Raw genomic sequence first — 23,637 nt, 5'->3', positions numbered from 1 at the left:
GAATCTTAATATTTATTATCAATTCTATTAAACTTTTAAAAAAAAAGAATTTTAGAATAAAAAGTCTCTCTCTTAAGTGTGAGTTTGGATTTTTTTATAAATAATAATAAAGTGAGGTGGGAGTCTAATATTAGTGAGTATTTTTTTTAAAGATCACATGTATTTTTTTTAGTGTTTAATGTAATTGTGTATTTAAAAATTATCACTGATTAAATTGAAATACTTTTACCTCAATATGTGCGGTTTTAGTATTAGTGAGTATGGTATCATTGTCTATGACCTGTTTTTTTTTTTTCTTTCACAAAAAGTTGGACCAATACACTCAGAGAAAAACTTTTAAGAAAAAAAAATAACGAGTTTATTATTGTAAAGAAACACTATTAAAATGTTCAACAAATCCAAATTACTTGGAAAATACATTTGATTGTTCTTACACTATAATTAAAGTGTGCATTATGATCGAGCCATCATGTTCTACGTTACAAAAATGTCCCACTTGTTATCGTTAGTAATATATTAATTGTTAATTAACAGTACTAATAAAAAAAAAACTCACCCAACCACCACCACGTGTGTGGATTCCAGCACAATGGCGACTCTCGCCTTTTTTTAATAAAAAATATAGTTTTAATCGTAAACTTAATTATTTATTGTATTTTTCTGAGTTTAATAATTTAATGTGATTTTAATATTTAAATTTACTATTTCTTTTTTTCAACTACTTTCAAAGACTAAAATATAAATAACTTGTTCAATTTAAGCACCAAAATAGCAATTATGATGATTAAGTTTAAATATTAAAATAAAGGTAAATGGTTAAACTCAAAACTAAAATGGCATTGCTAATTAGGTTAAGGGAAAAAAATGAGAATAAACATGTCATGTACGGAGTTTTTAAACAAGATTAAAGTGGTAGATAAATTACTCTTTAAGGACTTTTTTTTAATTTTATTACTTTCAGAAATTAAGTGATAATAAATTTTATTTTTGAAGAGTAAAATAACATTTAACAAAATAAATTTGTCAAGAAATGGTGGAAAAATAAGATAGTGTGAGAGTATAAGAATGAAAATAATTTTAAAAATATAGGATCTATTGAATTATTTATTATTTATTTTAAATATTTTATTTTATTTTTATTCTCAACTAAACACCTTCAACTTTTATTTTATTTTCTTTTACTTGTATTCATCTTTTCTATTTATTCAACATGTTTCTCTTCTCAACACTAAATTGAGCATATGTAATGGATTGCACACCTTCTTATTTTTCTATGCTTTTTTACCTACTTTTATTTTAGTTGATCGAATTGCTATTTTTTTTTCTTTGAAGTATTGCAATTGTCGTATTTTAACTTTTTTAACGTTCCAATTATGTTAAGTGGTCCCTAAGTGTAACAAAAAAAGGTGTAAATTTTATCTTCTATGTATATGTTACTTCTCGTATGTCATAAGTTAATGGTACATATGTAAATTCTCGTTTATATTAAATTCTTAATTAGAAATTTCAGTTAAGGACAAATTATTAATTACTAATAGAAATAATGCTTTTCACAAGACCTATTAGCATAAAAAATATGTAAGAAATGAGTCTAATTTTGTTTTTCATAAACTTTTATTTTATTTTATTTTTATAAAAAAGTTTTCATGTTAGGCATCATATGCTACTTGACATCTCAGTTAGACTGATACTTCAAGTAACAACAATCATTTGTCATCACATGAAAAAAGTATTATTAAAAAGAATACAAAAATACAAAAATATGGAGAGAATAGACCAAAACTCATATGTTAACAAAAACGATACATAGGTAGACTATACCTATTAATAAAGAATCTAAGAACAAACCAGATGGAAACTTATTATATCAATGAAAGAATTCTCTATGAATAAATTTTAACTTAGCTAACTTATGAGCACACGCATTCCCTTCGCGAAAAATATGAATAACCCTTTAAAATATTTTTTCTTTAAACAAAAAGAATTAGAAGAAAAAATTAATTAAATTTTTAATTAAAATTGTATTAATTGTCAAATATTTATCTCTAACATTAAAGTAATTTCATTTTGATAAGGTGGTAGAAATTGTGTTATCATTAAATTAAATTATTTTTTTTGTCAAATTAAAGTTGTGTTTAATTATTACGGTTAATTTTAATTTATAATTTTTTTTAAAAGTAGTTCAATTTTAACAAAAATAGTAAAATTATTCCACTTAAAAAAATTGAAAATATTACATCGAAATAGAAGGGAAGTTATATTATTGATACCTCTCAATTAAGTCATGAAGAGGGAGAATTGTTGGGAATCTCTCATTAATTAAATGGGAAGACCATGACCAATAAATATTGGTAATTGATCCATTGAGTATATTCAATGATGGTCATTTCAAAATCTTGGAATTATCTCTCTTGAAGGCTGTGAAGTCCAACCTTTAAAGTTGAAGATAGTATATTCAAGGTATCTTGAAAATATGATAAGCATTAATTATCCACTATCTCATTATGAAGAAGTATTTCTCTCATTCTCTATATAAAGGGAACTTGTGAGGAAGAAAAATGCAAGTAAGGGAGAATACCAACATAGAGAGAAATGAGATAATAAATATCTACCATAGTATGAGATTAGAAATTATACTGCGAGGCTAGAAAGACATTTTATTTTATCATTGTTGGGTGAGATTGAGTGTTATCCTCATAGAGTGAGAGAAACAAATATTGTAATCCTAATTTCATAGTGAAGACATTTTTTAGACTAGGTCTTGTGGTTTTTTTTCAAGTTGAGAAGGTTTTTCCACATTAAAAAAATTCGGTGTCATTATTCTATTTTGTTCTATTTTCTTTTGTTTGCTTATTGCTTCCGTAAGTGCTCATTTTGTATCGACACCAAAAAGATAGAATTAGTTCTGATTTTCCCAACACTTAGTTGTTTCTCTTTGTACATATGTCTAGCCTTTATTTTGTCTTTTCTTATTCTAGCCTTTATTGACTCTTTATTTTACATTATGTCTCTTTAAGTAAGGAAAATAAAATAGAAGACATATTCCTTCTCATATCTTTTGGTTGCTATATTTATTATTTATTTTACATTATGTCTATTTAACTAGACTTAGAATTGTTCTAGACAGGCCAATTGGAGACCTAAACCCAGAACATTCAAGGTAATCAAGAACAAGTGTTCTTAACCTAATTTGTGATTTGTCTATATGTGAGGTTTTACCTAGTATATATAAAGTAAGTCTTAACCCTCTGTCTGACGTTATGATTCTCTCTTTACTGTCTGGTTAATGCTAATTAATCTAAATCTTCATCCTATACTATTTTCTTTACATTATTCATTTACATCGGCCTCCTACCTAAATGAGAAAAGGTCGGCCCAAGGCCCATAACCCAACATGCCCCCAGCCTTATGCGCAGGCAAATAAGGCTACTACTAGCTTAAAGTTGTACTTGATCATCAAGTTGGGCTACACCCGCGATAATTAGATCGGCGTCCTTCCTTAATCGCCAAGGGTCGACCCAAGACCATAACCCAACATGCCCCCCATCCTTCTAAAGAAGGCTATTGCATATCCCTTTCCAATATCGGCTTCCGAGCTCGCACCTTTTCCACAACCCCTCATTAAATGCATTCTGCCATGCGTCCCATCATCTGACTGTTTCGTCTTCCCGAGCCCACGTGTCGTCAAATTGGAGTGGGTCGGCATTTTCTTCATATTGATAGATCTCCATTTCCTTCACCTGCCAAAAATATAATTTAAACCGACATCTCCTTCCTAAACTGGACCGATTGTTGTTGGCATTTTTTTTCATCTGATAAATCTCCATTTTCTTCACCTGCAAAAAAATATATTTTTTGGTACCTCATCAGGCTCTTCACCTGATTAAGGATTTTTTAGGACCTTATCAGGCTCTTCACCTGATTAAGGATTTTTTGGTACCTTATCAGACTCTTCACCTGATTAAGGATTTTTTAGGACCTTATCAGACTCTTCACCTGATTAAGGATTTTTTAGGACCTTATCAGGCTCACCTGATTACCTTATCAGGCTCACCTGATTACCTTATCAGGCTCACCTGATTACCTTATCAGGCTCACCTGATTACCTTATCAGGCTCACCTGATTACCTTATCAGGCTCACCTGATTACCTTATCAGGCTCTTCACCTGATTAAGGATTTTTTTAGGAACTTATCAGGCTCACCCGATTAAGGATTTTTTGGTACCTTATCAGGCTCTTCACCTGATTAAGGATTTTTTAGGAACTCATCAGGCTCTTCACCTGATTAAGGATTTTTTACGACCTTATCAGGCTCTTCACCTGATTAAGGATTTTTTGGTACCTTATCAGACTCTTCACCTGATTAAGGATTTTTTAGGACCTTATCAGACTCTTCACCTGATTAAGGATTTTTTAGGACCTTATCAGGCTCACCTGATTAAGGATTTTTTGGTACTCACCTGATTAAGGATTTTTTGGTACCTTATCAGACTCACCTGATTAAGGATTTTTTGGTACCTTATCAGACTCACCTGATTAAGGATTTTTTGGTACCTTATCAGGCTCTTCACCTGATTAAGGATTTTTTAGGAACTTATCAGACTCACTTGATTAAGGATTTTTTGGGAACTTATCAGGCTCTTTTTTTGGTACCTTATCAGGCTCTTCACCTGATTAAGGATTTTTATTTGGACCAAACATCTAGCTTGGCACCATGATTTGCATGGATTTTATTTGGACCAAGCATCTAGCTTGACACCATGATCAACATGGATTTTATTTGGACCAAACATCTAGCTTGGCACCATGATCAACATGGATTTTATTGGACCAAGCATCTAGCTTGGCACCATGATGAGCATGGATTTTATTTGGACCAAATGATCAGCATAGATTTTATTTGGACCAAGCATCTAGCTTGGCACTATGATCAGCATGGATTTTATTTGGACCAAGCATCTAGCTTGGCACCATGATCAACATGGATTTTATTTGGACCAAGCATCTAGCTTGGCACCATGATCAGCATGGATTTTCTTTGGACCAAGCATCTAGCTTGATACCATGATCAACATGAATTTTTTGTATTGGACCGATCCTACTCCTACAAACTTCAAACTTGTACACCATATAGTATATTGAACAACAAACTTATTTTCAATCAACATAAATTTCAACGAAATACTCAACTTAATTTACATATAGAATAAGGAAAATTTTAAATATATATTGTGGAGGTAGGAAAAGTTTTACCTAGCCCCACGGTGGACGCCAAAATGTTCTAGACAAGCTAATTGGAGACCTAAACCCAGAACATTCAAGGTAGTTAAGAACAAGTGCTCTTAACCTAATTTGTGATTTGTCTATATGTGAGGTTTTACCTAATATATATAGAGTAAGTCTTAACCCTCTGTTTGGCGTTATGATTCTCTCTTTACTGTCTGGTTAATGTTAATTAATCCAAATCTTCATCTTATACTATTTTCTTTACCTTATTCATTTACATCCGACCTCCTACCTAAATGAGAAAAGGTCGGCCCAAGGTCCATAACCCAACAAGAATAAGTGTATTGTTTGTACTCTTTGCTTTGATTTAAGTGAGGAAAATAAAATAGAAGAAATATTTCTTCTCATATCTTTTTTCATTTTTTTTTCATCTCTATTCTATTTTATAATAAAAATTATTTCACTTTTAAAAGAAAAACCAAAAATATTACTTGTTGGTTGTTCTTACCGGAACAGAAGTATAGTAGAGAAGGAAAGCAGGGGACAGGTAGCAAAGCAAAGTGAAATTAAACATGACCAAAACCGTGTATTGATGTTGTATATATTTATGTTTGTGCCATAGGCAGTCTTCCCACCTACCCTTTGGTATCACTGTTTGGTTTAAATTTTCAACGGTGAGATCAAGGGCTTTGACATTGAAATTTTCAAAGGTAGCATAAAGTATATATAAACCAGATCGATCACGTGTTGCATGCAATACAAGAATGTATGAACAGTGAGTCAACAACTACTACCTTCCTTCCTGCAATCGCCCTCGCATTCTGCGCCTACTTAATCAACCTCCATCTTCTACAAAATTTATATATAATTTTTAAGAAACTCTTTTATATCATACTTTTAAACAAATTTGTTGGAGATTCCTAGAGATAATAATATTTTATTATATAAGTGGGTGCGAATCTCAATCTTATGAACCGGTTTTATGGATAGATTAGACTTAAAATTCATTTTGTAATGTAATATCAAAGTTATTTCGAGTCTATCTTAACGAGTGTTTTCGTATATAAAATATTAATATTCACATTTCCAATCACTTTATTCCTGATCGTGTTATAGTTCAAATTGAGAATTTGAAGTTTTACCTTCATGTTTCACGCCTATTTAATTATCTGTCATTATATTTGTTATTATGATGAATATTGGGAATGCTAAATTAGGGGGATTTTTACTGATTTCCGTAAAATTTTATTTTTAATTATCAAAATGATTAAAATTTTAAAACATATTCTAATAAATAAATCACGTTATCTTAACACGATTTCATGACATAAAATTGTATCATATTTGCATGAATTATTTATTTTAATAATTTTTAAAAATTTTATTAATTTTATTAATTAAAAGATAAAATTTTATCTTATTAGTAAAATTCCAAATTAAGGGACTAAATCGTACCATGGTCTAATTTAAAAAGGTGTTCTAAAAATTTAAATTTGTTCCAGAATATCAAATCTAGAATACACTCTAACCTTCACTCTACTTTTTTTTTACAAAATACAGAAAACATTTTTATTATTTTAGTAATAGGCGCGGGTTAAAATTTATTGGATATATATGAATATGCTTATTTGGTTTTCATACTAGAAAAAAAAATTGGATAATATTTTTTAAAATATCAAAATTTATGAAGGTGGGAGAAGACGTAGAAATATTTTTTAAAATATCAAAATTTATGAAGGTGGGAGAAGAAGACGTTGAGGTGTAGGAAGAAACAGTTTTTAAACAATGCAAAGAGAAAAAAAGAAGGTTCAAATAGAATGCCCATGTCATACGTACGTGGATTTTAAACATGGGCTTATTTCCTTTTTATTCAGTTGGTGAATAATATATATCAAATAATTTATTCTAAATATTTTAAAAAGTATTTATTATTTTTAAAAAATAATTAAAATAAATAAAAATAAAATAATTATAATAATAGAATAATATAATTACAAATACATACAAAATTGTTAAAGTAAATTATATGAATGTTAAATTACAATTATAGACTCCTTTGAAATGAATATTTTTAATTAAATTTTTTAACATAATATTCAAATTCTTCTTATAGTCACATTTAATCGACTTTCACTTATATTATAAATAAAATTTGTTAAAAAATTCTCATCTTCTGTATCAGGTGTATAGGTTAAGCGAACAAAAATATATATTTTCTTATGGAAAGGGAATTTGTTCACTATACTTCAATTAAATTGATGTTTTATTTTAAATAATTAAATTATTTAAGAACATGTATTTAATATTCGTTAACTTCTGCATCAAATACAAGAAATAGAAGAAAAAATGGCCATTAAATTAGAAATAGTAAATATTTTTCGTTTTATACAAATACAAACACAATATTAATTAGTTTTACACAAACGCAAAGTAAATATTTTCAGCTTTCATATATTCAGTTATTCGTGATATTAAAATCATACGTAGAAGTAGTCAAAATTAAATTATTTTTATTAATTTTTATAATTTAATATTTACAAATAGTTTTGAATTTGAAACAACTTGGACTTAATTATGGTTCTAGATTTGAACTTTGCGGATGAAACTAAAAATGCATAATTATAATAAGACCTTAGAGAAAAAGAAAAAAAAAACATTCAAAGATTTTCTAAAATATAAGACCTAATGTTTCAACTTGTAAATTTTATAACCCAATCCAATGTCAAATTCTAGTACAGAAACAGTAAATTTAACCATAACTGTTTCTACGGAAGTTTTAGATGCTGATTTGTCATATATAACTGTTGACAACAACGCCATTATTAAGTTTGATTTGATCGTGAAAAGAAAAAAATTGAATTGGACTTTGATCTTATTCTAAAAAATTTATGTAAGAAAACAATTAGACCAACCAAACCCAATTAAAACGATGCCGTTCGAAATCAACTCAATCCTCAACCACACTGAGATGTGCTATCGAAGTGATTGCTGACTTCAATAAAACCACCATTGCTTGCCAAAACGTAAGGAAGAAAATGCAGGAACCTTTAACCGCCACCAAAGGGCATAACGATTAACCATCAAAGCCCACATAAGTTTGAAAAAATGTTGATTTATTTCAAAATCAAGTCCTATTATTAGTATAATCTTAAGGAAAAGCATTTTTTTTCGAAAAACAACACACCGATATGGAACAATAGACTACATCCTCAAAGTCCAAGACAGGTCTTAGATGTAATAATATAATTAAGCAGTGTCCATCAACATATATTATATATAACATGATATGAAAAATGTCAGAGATAACACTCCACATCAAGATTGAATTAAATAGACATTAGAAAACCCAAAACGAAAGTGGATGGTGATAATATACTGAGATTAATTGATGAATTAGTTCTCATTGTCGAACTCCTGGTATTGCTTGAGGACCTCAGCACAGCCAGCAGCAACCTCCCGAGACATGAAACCCATGGCATTGGCGTACCTATCGTCGGAGGCAATGCCATTGTAGCGGGTGAGAATAACAAGGGCTTCGTCACGGCCAGGGGTCACTACCGTGCATTCAGGGTGAGGACTGCTTAAAATCTTAACACTGCAGATCTCATCGTTATGATCCTTCTTCACGTGTAATGTGTATGTTCCACTTGAATCAGTAATCGCATTCTGTGTGAACACAACCTCGTTGGTCGTCCTGCTCTTGCATTGCGCCATAACCTCCGCACCTGCCAACATCGACCAAACAAAACATCTTACAATCTTCCAACAACTACTAAGTGCATGTTTGGATTCACATTGGATCATCGGCACCACCTCAAAATACGTAATTTTAAGTAAATGCTCACTTGTGTGGTCCATATAGAGTATTGATTCTAGATCTATAATTGATTTTTGAAGTCAAATAATCGTTGATGACTTCAGTTTTTTTTATACATAAAAACATATAGTAACTTGCTTTTCAGCCACCAAACATAAAACCCTTTGGTTCAAAATCAATTTTATCAAAAATCAAAGGTGCAAACTTAATTTTTTAATAGATCCACCCATACACACCACATTTAACAACAAAGCAATCAAAGAAAGTAGCCTCGTAACAAGTAGCAAGATCGTGTGCAAAATTCAACATGACAATAATAGCACACTACTAACTAACAAGGATGTTCGCGAAAATAAACTCCAGGCCTCCGTTACTAGATCCTGCAAAGAACTCATTTGCAAGTTTACAACCACTTACATAGTCAGATCTGATACCTCAGCGAAATTCGAAATGAATCTACCGTATTTTCCTAAACTAAACGGTCTTAAGAGTAGTAGAAAGGCGAAACTGAAGCAAGAAAGCAAAAGCAAAGTATTTCATTGAAACGTCACAGATTAAGTTTAGGAAACAGATCTGAGATTTTAGTTCATATGACACAAATACTAGCGATTAAAAACGAAAGAGAGAAAAAGGGTTAGGAGTTACCAGCAATGTAGGTGGTTGCAGAGGTCTCAAAACCAGCACGGCAACGGTCACAGTAGACGCGACCCTTCACGCTAAATTCTCTATTGACTGGGCGAATGGCCGCAACCATTGCCGGAAGCACACACATAGCCAACAACAACACTACCCTCGCGGCCATAATGCTCGTCACGGATAGAACAAGAAGAAGAAAATGAAGAATATGAAGAGGGTTCGGTTAGGAATGAGAGTAAGCACAAAGTAAATTGGGGTTGAGGATTTCAATAAAAGGGGTGGTGTGAGTGTGGTAAAGTCGAAGAAACGGGCATAAAGAAAACAAAAGCAAAGCGCGTGGTAAAGATTCACCTGCGCTAAAGGGCACCATAGTGAAAGGTGGTGACGCAATTAAACCGTGCCACGTCATTACGATAAAAGATTCAGTGGTCTGATGGAGTTACGGGGAAGGGTGTAAGGAGAAAGGAGCGTAGAGGAGAGGAAGTGAGGCGGTGTGAATGAATTGTCCCATAATGTTTGCAGCTGGCGCTGTCGGTGATGACATGTGATGTGAGTATGGTAGTTAACACACAAGCTGTTCGCCCATCCAAATGAAAGTGCATCTGTTAATCCCGCGTCACGCGCCGAAAATTTTGCATTCAGGAACTTCGATCCTCTCTAGTACTGTTAAAAGTCGCATTATTTTCATAATCCAACTAATCTTTCTAAATATCAACATCAAAATTAAATGAAAGATATGATAGAAAGAATTTTTGCTTTTCACATATTAAATTTGTACTGTAATAAAATTCGAACTTCTAACCATGGTATTATATTATTAATGATTTATATTTCAGAACTTTTCTATAATTTAATTATTTTAATATTTTAAGGATTTTATCTTTCTCTCTTCTTTCTTAAATATTAATAAGATTATTTTGTTTTTATCGAAAAAAATTAACGAAAAGAAACCTTTAGCTGCAAAATTTTCCTATTTATTAGACTTCTACATATAAATGTAGATGAAATGAAAAAACATACGCGGATAGAAACTTTGGAAAAAGAGATTATTGTTGGAGATCCCACATCGACTAGAGATTAGAGCCTTTCATTGTATATAAGTGGGTGCAAACCTCAATCTTATGAGCTGGTTTTATGGGGTTGAGTTAGGCTTAAAGTCCACTGGGTGCAAACCTCAACCTTATGAGCCGGTTTTATGGGGTTGAGTTAGGCTTAAAGTCCACTTCATAATATGGTATCAGAGCCATTTCGAGCCTATCATAACGAGTATTTGTTGGGCTTATTAGGCCACCCGCTATCGGGCCGCTATCGGACCACCCATAATATATAGTCCACGCACGAGTTGGCAATCTCGGTGTGAGGGGTGTGTTGGAGATCCCACATCGACTAGAGATTAGTAGAGCCTTTCATTGTATATAAGTGGGTGCAAACCTCAACCTTATGAGCCAGTTTTATGCCTCAATGAAATTAGTGAGTCTCCAAGGAAGATGCAGTACCCTGTGGTTGAGCGGCATGTTGAAACACACGAAGCCCAATCTGAGTCAGAAAAAGGCTTTGATTTGAATATCATTATTTTTGGAATAGAACATACCTTGTGTGAGTGACCTTTTAATATATCTGAGGATTCTTTGGAATGCTTGATGATGCAATTTCGTAGGTGCATCGACAAATTGACTAAGTATTGTACAAGAAATCTTATGTCCAGTCTGGTGTTAACTAAGTATAGTAGTCTTCCAATAATTCTACGATATGCAGTTCTGTCATGTACCGATGTGTTCTAAATAAAGAGATTCTCATTTTTCTTGATCATAGGTGTGCTAACAGGTTTGACACTCAACATACCTGCATCAGACAAGATCTCTGAGAGCATACTTTCTTTGACAAATGTGGATATCATTTTTTTTCTAGCAATTTCTAAGTTTGAGAAAAACTTCAGTTGACTAAGATCTTTTATTTTGAAAACAAAATTCAAAGAACTCTTAACTTTGTTAATAACATTTATGTCATTTCCAGCAATCAAAATATCATCTACGTATACAAGAAGAGCTATAAAAGATGTTCCTATTTTTCTAACAAAAAAAGAGTTATCAGCCTTTGATTGAGTGAAATTAATGGTGTAGAGAAAGGTAGTAAGTTTGTCATACCATTGTTTACTTGCATGTTTTAACCCATACAGTGATTTGGTTAAGCGACAAACTTGTTGTGGCTTATCAATGTTTATTCCGGGTGGCAATTCTATGTAGACTTCTTCTTCTAAATCTCCATGCAGGAATGCATTGTTTACATCGAGTTGCTCAAGGTGTCAATAAAAAATAGCAGCAACAAGAATGACTCTAACTGTGGTGAGCCTTGTCACGGGTGAATACGTCTTTATGTAATTTATTCCTTTACGTTGTGCATACCCCTTCGCCACAAGCCTCGTTTTGTATCTCTCGATCTCTCCATCTGCTCTTCGTTTAATTTTGTACACCTACTTGCAGCCGATAACAGTTTTGTTTGGAGGTAGATATGTGTCTTCCCATGTTTTGTTGGTCTCAAAAGCTCTTATTACCTCCTTCATAGACTTCATCCACTCAGGAAAGAGTTTTGCTTCTTCATAGTATTTTGGCTCGTTTTGGGAAGAAATAGACGAGGTATATTTCAATTGTTTTCTAGAAAGAACTTTGTCAGTTAAGACTGAGCTAAGGTGATATCATACCTCTTTATATATTTCAAAACTTACATCAGTTGGAATTGCCATGATTTGATGATGGTAATATTGCAAAAAGGTTGGTGTTCTTCTGACTCTAGTGGGCCGTCTTGGCTCCTATGTTTCAACATGCTCTTTTGTTTCAGTATGTTCCTCAATCTTTTCTTGTACTGGGACATCCTAAAAAAGATCCATGCATTCATTATCTTCTTGTGTGGTTATCCAATCATCTTTCTCTTCCAAATTGCAGAAGAATGTTTCATAAAACACTACATTTATGGATACAAAATCTCCCTGGTACGAATATCCAAGACCACATAACCTTTGGTTCCTTGTTTATAGCCCATAAAAATACATTTTCGAGCTCTTGGATCAAGCCTGCATCTGTTATGTTCAAGAGTAGAAGCAAAGCAAAGACATCCGAAAACTTTTATATCAGAAATATCAGGTATGCAGTTATGAAGCAGTTCATATGGAAAAATATTTTGGATGTCAGGAGAAGGCAAACGGTTAATCAAATGTACAAAATGCATAATAGCATAAGGCCAAAAAAACTTTGGAAACATTAGCTTGAAAAATAAGACAGTGAGCAACATTAATTTCTAAGTCTACCCCCATTTTCTCTTTCGCACAGTGTATTGTCCAGCATTTTTATTTGTTGAAATCTTCGAAAAACAAGTTTTCTATAATTTCTAAGTCAGGATTTCCAAGATTTCTAAATAGGATTTTCAAAACAATATTTCTAGAACATACAAGATGTACTCGGGAATGAGTTTTTTGGAAGATGATTTTTAGAGTAAGATTTCCAAAATATATGAGGTGCATTGTAAAACAAGTTTAATAGAACAATTTTTTCAGAAAACTTTCTAAAATATATAAGATGCATTTTTTAGAAGGATTTCTTAAAGAACTTTCCAAAATAAGCAACCCAACGTTTTACTCTCTTTTCTATTTCTTCTTCCTCTCAAAAAGTGTGGTGAAAAATGGAGTTAGAGTTGGAGGTGCAATGAAAAAAAACAAGAAATAAAGTGGCGACCGCGTGGTGCAACAAAAAATGATATTTCAGTGTTTTTAGTATTAATACAGGGGTGCAAGTATTAATAATAAAGGTGCATGTAGAAGAAAAAAAACTCTATTCACCGCATTCATTATTCAATATACCTTATTTTGTCAGAAAAATGATCCCAAAACTTTTAACATATTCTTCTCAGGATTTGTTGAGTTTCTTAATTGCTTAAATTCAATTTCTTTCTTCATCACTGCCATATTGAGGATGAACCCTTTCAACTTTGAGTCACTTCTACATTTTTTCTTGTTTATAAATTGATTATTTAAGTCAAATTTGTTGGTTGAGGAGTCTTTCTTGTAGCAAGTAAAATGACCAACCTAGCATATGCCTTATTTTTAACCTTTTATCACATCTCAATTAGACACGGTAACAATCACTGTCACAATAACACATAGGCCCCAACAAAGAACAACGTATCATTTAGGCTTTGTTTGGATTGGAGAGTGGAAAGTTGAGAGTGTGAAAGAGTGAGAGTGTGAGAAGAAAGTGTGAAAAAAGTTAATGTGTTTGGATTAGAATATGTTAGAGTGGTTGTGTGAATAAAGTTTATTGAGATACGTGATTGATGTGATGGTTATAAGAGTATTTTAAATTATTTTAAATAGTGTAAATTGTAAGATTACAAATTTACCCTTATATATAAAAAAGAATAAATAATTATTAATTTTGTGTGTGCATATTTTAGTTAATTAAAATAATTTAAAGTTTCATTTATAAATAAAAGAAAAAATATATAAAATTCAAAGAAATAATTAAATATAATTTTAAATGTAAGTATAATTTTATTATTTTTCATTTTATTAATTTAAATTAATTTTGTTACTTAAGTTATTTTATTTAGATAATTTTAATATTATTTATAATTCTTTAAAATATATTATGTTAACATAAAATTATTAATAATAATAATTTTTATTATTAATATTATTGTATGAAGGATACCATGGTCTTTTCATCTCATTACACTCTCCTTTCTCTTCAATTATGAGAGGATCCTAAATACCCTCAACTTTCCACTCACTCTCACCCTCAACCTCCCTCTCTCATAGAAGCAAACAAGGGTGACACTCATTCACTCTCACCCTCAACCTCCATCACCCCCAAAAGCAAACACACCCTTAAAGACTCGTATACAAATGAGACAAACACTAACACGTTTGGTTAACGCGTGTAATATTTTTCCCACATTTAAAACAAAGACATTGACAAACACAAACACATATGCGCTAAAAGAGAATCAACACATGCTCTCTTTATAAAAGATCTAACAACTCAAAATAATATTATTATTGTGGTAACTTCAATATACTCTCGTATCATTTATGATTCGAGACAAAAACATGTTTTATACTTCTTCCTCCATTAACCATCTTCATTAATCATTTGAAATGTCTTAAAAATAAAATTGTGACGAAATTTGGAGTTTCAAAGTTGACAATACTTCAAATGCGATTATTGACCTTAGTGATGTTTTCTCGATGGACTTATGGTATGTTTGAATTAGGAAGGAGATGTGTGAGGAATTAAGAGAGTGGATTTGGGACTGATGACCTTACTCTTCTAGTCTTTTCCAGTAAGCCTTGTTGGATGAGTCAAAGCTCTTGTGCTCCCTTTTTTCACCCCTGTCTTCGTAACCGCAGTGAGAGTAGGAACTCAAGCAGTTACCGCTGCAAGACTAGCCGCTTTTGAGTCAATAACAGCTATTATCGCGCTTGATGGTGAATCAGCCTTGAAATCCGTGTTGAGAAAGCATCCAATTGCTATTACAAAAGCATATCCCATTCAAAAAAAAATGTGAAAAAAGTTAGGTTGTTTGGATTAAAGTGAGTAGAGTGAATTTGTAGGGTCAATTTACTAAAATCTGTGAGTGATGTGATGGGTCTGAGTAACTTTTAATTTTAAAAAAAAAATATAAGAAGATACGAGCTGGATGGATGATTAGTAGACCAAGTCCAATTCAAAGCAAGGCCTTCAAGTATTGATTGAGGCACAATAGTGTTCAAGGGAATCTATTCTCTATATGAGATGCGGCTGGGATCGAGAATTGGCAACAACGGAAGGGAGCCTCTAACTTGCCTGACCAAAGGAGAAGAGGAGTAGTCGAAAAGGAAGGAGTACGTCCCATTAGCCATTAGCTAGAAGTCATCTCCGTCCTGCAGCTTTACCCCCATGCAAGAGTGCTGTTCATTTTATTTTGGTCGGGAGTGAAGTGCCAACTTACTATGTTGCTTCTCATAGAAATACAAAAACGTATCGCCCACTTCCTACAATCCGGCCTGAACCTTTGGGTAGGCTCTGCAGGATCAACAACAATAGCTGCACGGAGTACGGTAGAATTCCCCGGTACGGTCATTCGGGTCAAGATCCGAACAACAAGGAGCACTCCACTACTAGTCTAGTCGTTTTTTTTCTATTAGTTGCGAGCCAGTGAGGTTCCAACTCCGCCGGAGACTTGCTTGATCAGATTGAGCCTTGCCCAGAAAGTGGAAAGATGCTTTTTGAGAATAGTCAGGAAGTGAAAACTCTTTAACTGCATGCAGTGGCCACATTCCTCTTGGCCGCGGTTGGCCACTACCCTCTCAAGGCAAGGATTGAAACCTTGATTCTCAGCTTCTCCTTAGTTGCTTTGAGCCCCTCTACTTCTTCCTTGAGTGATGTCTCCACACGAGCCATCCCTGCCTTGACCTCCTCCAAGGCAATCGTCGAAGGCACTCTCAAGTCCTTCTTGGTTGGATTCAAGCTCCTAAAGATATTCCTCTCCATCCGTCACATTGAGCTTCAATTCTCCCACGCCTGTCTCCAATTTCCGCTGACTTGGACCTCTTTCTTTGGTTGATCGTCAGACGGCCGACCTTGGGCCAGTAACCTTGGAGGATGCCATGGCTCCACAACCTCGCTCTGATACCTGTTTTCCTTCCCCATAAATCAGTGGGTTCCACACCAAGATCAAATGAGGGACCACTAGTTGCATTTCTCATATTTATTAATATACCCTAATTTTAAAAAATAATTAAATATAAAATAAAAATATTCTTTTTATAAATTTTAGTTAATTAAAATTTTGAATATGTGGGGAGGCGATGCATGAAGGGGCAGTCGAGAAGGATGAGGCTAAATAATTTAGAAATAACATAATTTAATATATTATATTCAGAAAATATTACTTTATAATTTTTTTGAGATGTTACATAAGTGTATTTTTTTTATGTACTTTGATGTATGTATGCATGAAACATATAATTATGGTAACAATTCCTCCTAAAAGTAATTCACCTCATCTATACGGACCAATGCAAAGTATACTGCAAAAAGAAAAAAACTGGTGAAACCATAAAGTTACAGAAAGCACATATATCCTTAATTGGCGAGTCTTGCAAGATTTGAGTAGGACCTGTTATAAAACAGAACCTAATATAGCAAAATCAAAACGAAAAACAGAGTGTGTGAAACGGAAATCAGATTGTGCGTGAAAAACCCTAGTTTTTCGATTCCGTAGGAGGAGATCTCGGAAGTGCAGTAGAGACTGGAACTTACCGAGATTGTCGCGCTCGTTGCCCTCTCTACATCCTGGATCGTGGCCGCACGTCTAGGGAAGGTTCACGTCCTTCATCTTCGCGATCTTCTCCAATCTTTCGGCGGTTGCTCCGTTTCCGGCGGCCAGTCAATGGAACGTGCCACGATAGTAGTTGTGAAGAGGAAATGGATTCTTGGATCCTCTCCCTATATAAAGAGAGTTCCACCCACTTCAGAAATGCAACTCACACTCTCTCTTCTTCATCTTCTTCAAACCCTCTTCTTCCTTCTCCATTTTCCCTTTTCACTTTCTCTCTCCGCACTTACTTTATTTTATTATTATAATATTTATGGGTTCTATTTGGGTATTACTCTTTTAAAGAGAAACTTGCTAGTTCTGATCCTCGGAAATTACCGGGAAGTTCCCGTTGTATCCTGGGGGACATGCGTAATACATTGCGGATAAGTCCTTACGGACAGTGATTACTCACGCCTCTGGAAACCAATTTTGTTCGTTTTAAAGCCTATTTTACTACAATCGTAAGGACTTATGGTTGAAAATACGAACGACAACAACAACGTTGCTCAGGGAACATCAAATGTTGTTTCCGCAACACAAACCATTTTTGCGAAACCATTTCCGGATGTCTCCAAAATTGAAGTCTTCACCGGTCAGAACTTTCGACGTTGGCAAGAACGCGTGTCCACCCTATTAAACATGTACGGAGTTGCTCTTGCACTTACAACTGCCAAACTCGACTCAACCACGCCTACGAAACAAGTTGACGACTGGATCCATGCAAATAAGGTATGTCGTCACACTTTACTTAGTGTGTTATCTAACGATCTGTTCGATGTTTATGCTTCTTATAAGAATGCAAAAGATATTTGGGATTCTCTTATCCTCAAATATACTGCCAAAGACATCGTCAAACAAAGGTTCGTAATTGCAAACTACTACTGCTGGGAGATGATCGAAGGCAAAGACATCAAAATCCAAATAAACGAATATCACAAGCTGATTGAAGATATTAAAACTGAAAGCATAACCTTGCCGGATGAATTCGTGTCCGAACTCTTGATCGAAAAGCTCCCGCAATCTTGGACGGATTACAAACAACAACTGAAGCACAGACAGAAACAGATGTCTCTATCAGATTTGATCACCCACATCATCATCGAAGACATAAACAGGAAGGAGTGTGCTGTTGTAAAGGCCAAAGCTTTGTCTGCCAAAGCAAACGTGATAGAAGACAAACCAGTTCCAAAAAGGTACGAGAAAAAAATTTGATCACAAAAAGAAACCTAATAACAAATTCTCTCGTCCCAGTGGAACTAACCCCACTTTCAAGAAAAATGGTAATTGCTTTGTCTGTGGAAAACCAGGCCATCATGCCCCTAAGTGCAGACATAGGGCCAAAAACGACTATCCTCCTAAGGCAAATCTAGCCGAAGGGGAAGATACAATTGTGACAGTCGTTTCACAAGTAAATCTTATGACAAATGTGAGCAAATAGGTGGTAGACTCTGGGGCTATCAGACACATCTGTGCAAACAGAAATGTGTTTACCTCCTACACAAGTGTGGGGGATGGAGAAGAACAAGTATATCTCGATGACTCCAGGACAACTCCTGTCCCAGAAAAAGGAAAAGTTCTTCTGAAGCTCACATCTGGTAAAACTCTGGCTTTGAATGATGTGCTACATGTGCCATCAATTAGAGTTAATTTGGTCTCTGTGGCATTGCTAAGCAAAGTTGGGGTTAAAGTATCATTTGAATCTGACAAGATTGTTATAAAAACAATGTTTTTGTGGGAAATGGATATTGTAATCAAGGCCTTTTTGTATTAAACATTTCTGAAATTATGAATGAATCTAAATTTTCTGCTTATATTGTTGACTCGTATGATATATGGCATGCTAGATTAGGACATGTGAATTCTGTTGAACCAAATGGTGTTCAATCTTTAAAGAATCCAAACCCTTTGAAGGATGTTGAAGCCTTGGCTGTGCTTGCTGTTGCTGTGCTGTTTTAGTTTAGTTCTGGGGTAGTTTGAGTGTTGTAATCCACCTCTTGATTAAATCTAAAGCATAGGTATTCTCAATCTTTGTGAAAGACAAATGTTTTTCAAACTAAGTTAAAACAACCGATTGTTTTGTCGAAACAACTGATTGTTTATACTTAGATGTTTTGAGAAAAGATTGAAAATTGTTTTTCAAATGGTTGAGTTGTTAAAACCAAAACAACAGATTGATTCGAGGAAACAACCGATTGTTTGTTTTGGGACCATAACAGAAAAACTGTTTTATCTTTGACTGAGCTTTAAATGTTTTAACTGCTTACGCTCCAGTCATTAAATGCTTTGACCAATCTTTAAATGCAATTTAAGAGTTTGTTAAGATTTGATAACAAACAACATCTTTGAATAAATTCAGAAAAACAGATTTGAGTAACAATCTTTTACAAGTTTTTTTGAATTAGAGTTTTTCAAAGAGTTGAGATTGCTAAGAGTTTGTGATTGATCAAAGTGTGTGGAATAGGATTCTGCTTGTATTGATTTCAGATTATCTTCTGTAGCAAGTGTAATCCTTGTACTCTGCTGAACAAGTTTCGTTTCTGTGTTTGCTGAGATTGGTTGTGTGTTCTTGAGGGGATCAAGATCAGCAATCTTAGTGTTGGTGTGTTGACCAAGAAGAGTGTGTGTCTTGAGGTGTTCAAGGTCACTTTCTTGGTTGTGGTGTAAGTGATCAAGTTGTGATTGCTTAGTGGATTTCCTCAGGGTTTCTGAGAAGACTGGATGTAGCTCTGGATTTGGAGTGAACCAGTATAAACATCTGTGTGCATTCTCTCTATCCCTAACTCTATAAATTCAGTTTTGATATTTGTTAACTGGTATAAACAACCGATTGTTTCGGTAAAACAACCGATTTTTACTAGTGTTGTGCCTTTGCTTTATGTTTTGAAAAACTGATTTCTTAATCAAGGTTTTCTCGAAGTAATTTCATTCAAGGCTGAAAAAGTTGTGAAACTCTCTTTAAACAATTCACCCCCTCTAGTTTAAAGCCATATATTCTAACAAATTCTTCGTATGTTATAAAATTGCAACGACTAGGATTAATCAACATGCATGACAAAGAAAATAGTAAATGTGATGTATGCGTAGAATCTAAAATAACGGAAAAAAAACATGTCACTCTGTAGAACGTCAAACTGAAATTCTTGGTTTAATTCATACCGACCTTGCTGAATTAAAACAAACCATGTCTAGAGGTGGTAAAAATTATTTTGTAACCTTTATAGATGATTTTTCTAGATACACCAAAGTGTATTTAATTAAACATAAGGATAAAGCTTTTAACATGTTTTTAACTTATAAAGCGGAAGTAGAAAATCAACTGAATAAGAAAATTAAGAGAATTAGATCAGATAGAGGTGGTGAATATGTTTTATTTAATGATTATTGTGTAAAAGAAGGTATTATTCATGAAGTAACCCCACCATATTCACCTGAGTCTAATGGAGTAGCTAAAAGGAAAAATAGGACTCTTAAAGAAATGATGAATGCCATGCTTATTAGTTCTAATGCTCCTGATAATTTATGGGGTGAATCTCTGCTTACTGCGTGTTTTTTACAAAATAGGATACCACATAGGAAAATTGGTAAAACACCTTATGAGTTGTGGAAAGGTTATTAACCTAATCTGAAATACCTAAGAGTGTGGGGGTGTTTAGCTAAAGTGATGTTACCTGATCCTAAGAAAAGGAAAATAGGCTCTAAAACATCTAATTGTATGTTCTTAGGATATGCAGAACATAGTGTTGCCTATAGGTTTCTAGTTCTTAATAGTGATATAATTGAATGTAACACTATAGTAGAGACGAAAAACGCTGAGTTCTTTGAACACATCTTTCCTCTAAAGAGTAGTGGTACATCTGAACAACCTATAGATAGTGTTAGATACCTTGAGTGAGGATGCTAGGAGAAGTAAAAGACAGAGAAAGGAAACATCTTTTGGAGATGACTTTTATACTTATCTAGTTGAGAATGATCCAATAAGTTTTGTAGAAGCTACTAGTGCTCTTGATGCTAAACATTGGGATAAGGCCATTAAAACTGAGCTTGATTCAATTAAGAAAAATAATACGTGGACCTTAGTAGATCTTCCTAAAGGAGCAAAACCCATTGGTTGTAAGTGGATCTTTAAGAAGAAGTATCATCCTGATAGATCCATAGAGAAATATAAGGCAAGATTAGTAGCTAAAGGGTTTACTAAAAAACATAACATAGATTACTTTGATACTTTTGCACCTGTTACTAGGATTTCCTCTATCCGTGTATTGCTAGCCTTAGCATCTATCCATAAGTTAGTAATTCACCAAATGGATGTTAAAACAACTTTTCTGAATGGTGAATTAGAAGAGGAAATTTATATGACTCAACCTGAAGGATATGTAGTTCCAGGTCAAAAGGAAAAAGTATGCAAACTTAAAATCTTTGTATGGTTTGAAACAAGCACCAAAACAATGGCATGAAAAACTTGATAATGTTTTACTTTGTGAAGGTTTTTCTACCAATGATGCTGATAAATGTGTGTATTCTATATCTGAAAATGGTGAATATGTCATTATATGTTTGTCTGTAGATGACATGTTAATTTTTGGTACATGCAATGATATAGTTTTTCAAACAAAATTATTTCTTGGATCTAAGTTTTTGATGAAAGACATGGGTGAAGCAAGTGTGATTCTAGTTGTTAAAATCATAAGGAAGGGAGATAGTATATTACTATCCCAAGAAAAATACATTGAGAAACTTCTAAAGAAGTTTGGTTACTATGACTTTAAGTCAGTGAGTACCCCTTATGATGCTAACTCTAAATTAAAGAAGAACAGAGGAGAATTTATTTCTCAAACTCAGTATGCCCAAATAATTGGGAGCTTATTGCATTTAATGAGCTTTTCTAGACCAGATATTGCTTATGCAGTAGGTAGATTGAGTAGATACACTCAATGTCCTAGTCAGGATCATTGGGATGCATTTGCGAGACTCATGAAATACTTGAGAGGTACAATGGATTATGCCATTGAATATAGTGGATTTCCCGTTGTGCTAGAAGGGTACAGTGTTGCTAACTGGATCTCTGATTCAGATGAGACAAAATCCACTAGTGGTTATGTATTTACAATTGGGGGTGGTGCAGTTACATGGAGATCAGCCAGGCAAACTATTATTGCAAGATTAACAATGGAATCTGAGTTTGTTGCTCTAGAAATGGCTGATAGTGAAGCTGAGTGGTTGAAAAACTTCTTAGCAAACATTCCTTTAGGAATGAAACCAACCCCATCTGTATCAATTCATTGTGATTGCCAATCGGCAATAGCTATAGCTAAAAATAAAAGCTACAATGGAAAGAATAGACATATGCAATTGAGACATAATTTGGTGAAACAGTTGTTAAAGAGTGGAACGATTTCTATTGACTATGTCAAGTCAGAACGGAATCTGGCAGATCCTTTGACTAAACCCCTAGGGAGAAAAATGATTTTAGAAACATCGAGGGGAATGGGACTTAAGCCACTTGCAAACAAACAAGTGATGGAAACCCAACCTTTGTGATTGGAGATCCCATGAATAAGGTTCATATGGGTAAAAACAAGTCACTTGTTAGTTCTGCTAGCACTGATATTGATTTAAAATCAATTTTGTCTAGTCCTATGGTGTGTGTGAAAGTGCTAGTTACTGCATTATCGAGAGGATAAACTTTGTGGTTAAAATTCAGAGGTAAAAGAGTTTTAACGATTTACAAAGTTTTAATGATTTTTATATCCCTTATGGGTGGTGTATGATTTACAGCATACACTTGATGAAATCACCTATATGAGTGTCAAGTGGGGCCACTTACATGAGATCTTGGCAAAATCTCTATAGCACTCATGAATAGCGGGCACGCGCATGGCCTAGTAGCGCAACACATCAATAACAACAAGTAATGTGGGGGTGTATTGTGATTGATAAACTTCTAACACATACTAAGTGTCTTGGTAAATATAGCTTGCTATACCAACTACACTATGTGTTACGTTCATCAATCTAAGACTGGTTCATATAGCTTGCTATACCAGATCTGATGCATTACATCTTAGATGAACCCAGAATATTCTTTTCTTTCAATATCTCTATGTTTTATCTTTTGCAATATGTGGGGGATTGTTACAAAACAGAACCTAATATAGCAAAATCAAAACGAAAAACAGAGTGTGTGAAACGGAAATCAGATTGTGCGTGGAAAACCCTAGTTTTCCGATTTCGTTGGAGGAGATCTCGGAAGTGCAGTAGAGACTGGAACTTACCGAGATTGTCGCGCTCGTTGCCCTCTCTACATCCTGGATCGTGGCCGCACGTCTAGGGAAGGTTCACGTCCTTCATCTTCGCGATCTTCTCCAATCTTTCGGCGGTTGCTCCGTTTCCGGCGGCCAGTCAATGGAACGTGCCACGATAGTAGTTGTGAAGAGGCAATGGATTCTTGGATCCTCTCCCTATATAAAGAGAGTTCCACCCACTTCAGAAATGCAACTCACACTCTCTCTTCTTCATCTTCTTCAAACCCTCTTCTTCCTTCTCCATTTTCCCTTTTCACTTTCTCTCTCCGCACTTACTTTATTTTATTATTATAATATTTATGGGT

The 23,637-nt window shown here is 33.8% G+C and overlaps 2 protein-coding genes across 2 annotated transcripts; one reads left to right on the top strand and one right to left on the bottom strand.

Annotated features, from left to right (window-relative positions):
- Positions 1–8,416: 8,416 nt before the first annotated feature.
- LOC137822550 (pollen-specific protein C13) lies at positions 8,417–10,006 on the bottom strand. Its single transcript, XM_068627449.1, has 2 exons — positions 9,690–10,006; positions 8,417–8,952 (listed from the first exon to the last, which is right to left on the bottom strand). Exons 1-2 carry the CDS (start codon positions 9,844–9,846, stop codon positions 8,621–8,623), a joined length of 489 nt encoding a protein of 162 aa, XP_068483550.1. The 5' UTR covers positions 9,847–10,006; the 3' UTR covers positions 8,417–8,620.
- A 7,495-nt stretch (positions 10,007–17,501) lies between these two features.
- LOC150025143 (uncharacterized) lies at positions 17,502–22,880 on the top strand. Its single transcript, XM_090295637.1, has 9 exons — positions 17,502–18,223; positions 18,282–18,390; positions 18,469–18,777; positions 18,875–18,884; positions 20,426–20,638; positions 20,753–20,812; positions 21,514–21,612; positions 21,922–22,457; positions 22,806–22,880. Exons 1-9 carry the CDS (start codon positions 17,502–17,504, stop codon positions 22,878–22,880), a joined length of 2,133 nt encoding a protein of 710 aa, XP_090151763.1.
- The last annotated feature ends 757 nt before the right edge of the window (positions 22,881–23,637 follow it).

This window comes from Phaseolus vulgaris, chromosome 9, assembly GCF_051622355.1.
Source record: "Phaseolus vulgaris cultivar YP4 chromosome 9, ASM5162235v1, whole genome shotgun sequence".
NCBI lineage: Eukaryota > Viridiplantae > Streptophyta > Magnoliopsida > Fabales > Fabaceae > Phaseolus > Phaseolus vulgaris.
Note: the sequence above shows the minus strand (reverse complement) of the source record. Positions and strands in the feature narration are given on the sequence as shown.

Excerpts from the sequence above, each read along its gene's own strand:
- LOC137822550 (XM_068627449.1), bottom strand. The coding sequence starts at position 9,846 with ATGGCCGCGAGGGTAGTGTTGTTGTTGGCTATGTGTGTGCTTCCGGCA. Across the intron at positions 8,953-9,689 it reads TGCAACCACCTACATTGCTG|GTGCGGAGGTTATGGCGCAA; the intron begins GTAACTCCTAAC and ends CGATGTTGGCAG.
- LOC150025143 (XM_090295637.1), top strand. The coding sequence starts at position 17,502 with ATGGTTGAAAATACGAACGACAACAACAACGTTGCTCAGGGAACATCA. Across the intron at positions 18,224-18,281 it reads GACAAACCAGTTCCAAAAAG|TGGAACTAACCCCACTTTCA; the intron begins GTACGAGAAAAA and ends CTCTCGTCCCAG. Across the intron at positions 22,458-22,805 it reads TCAAGTCAGAACGGAATCTG|CATACACTTGATGAAATCAC; the intron begins GCAGATCCTTTG and ends TATGATTTACAG.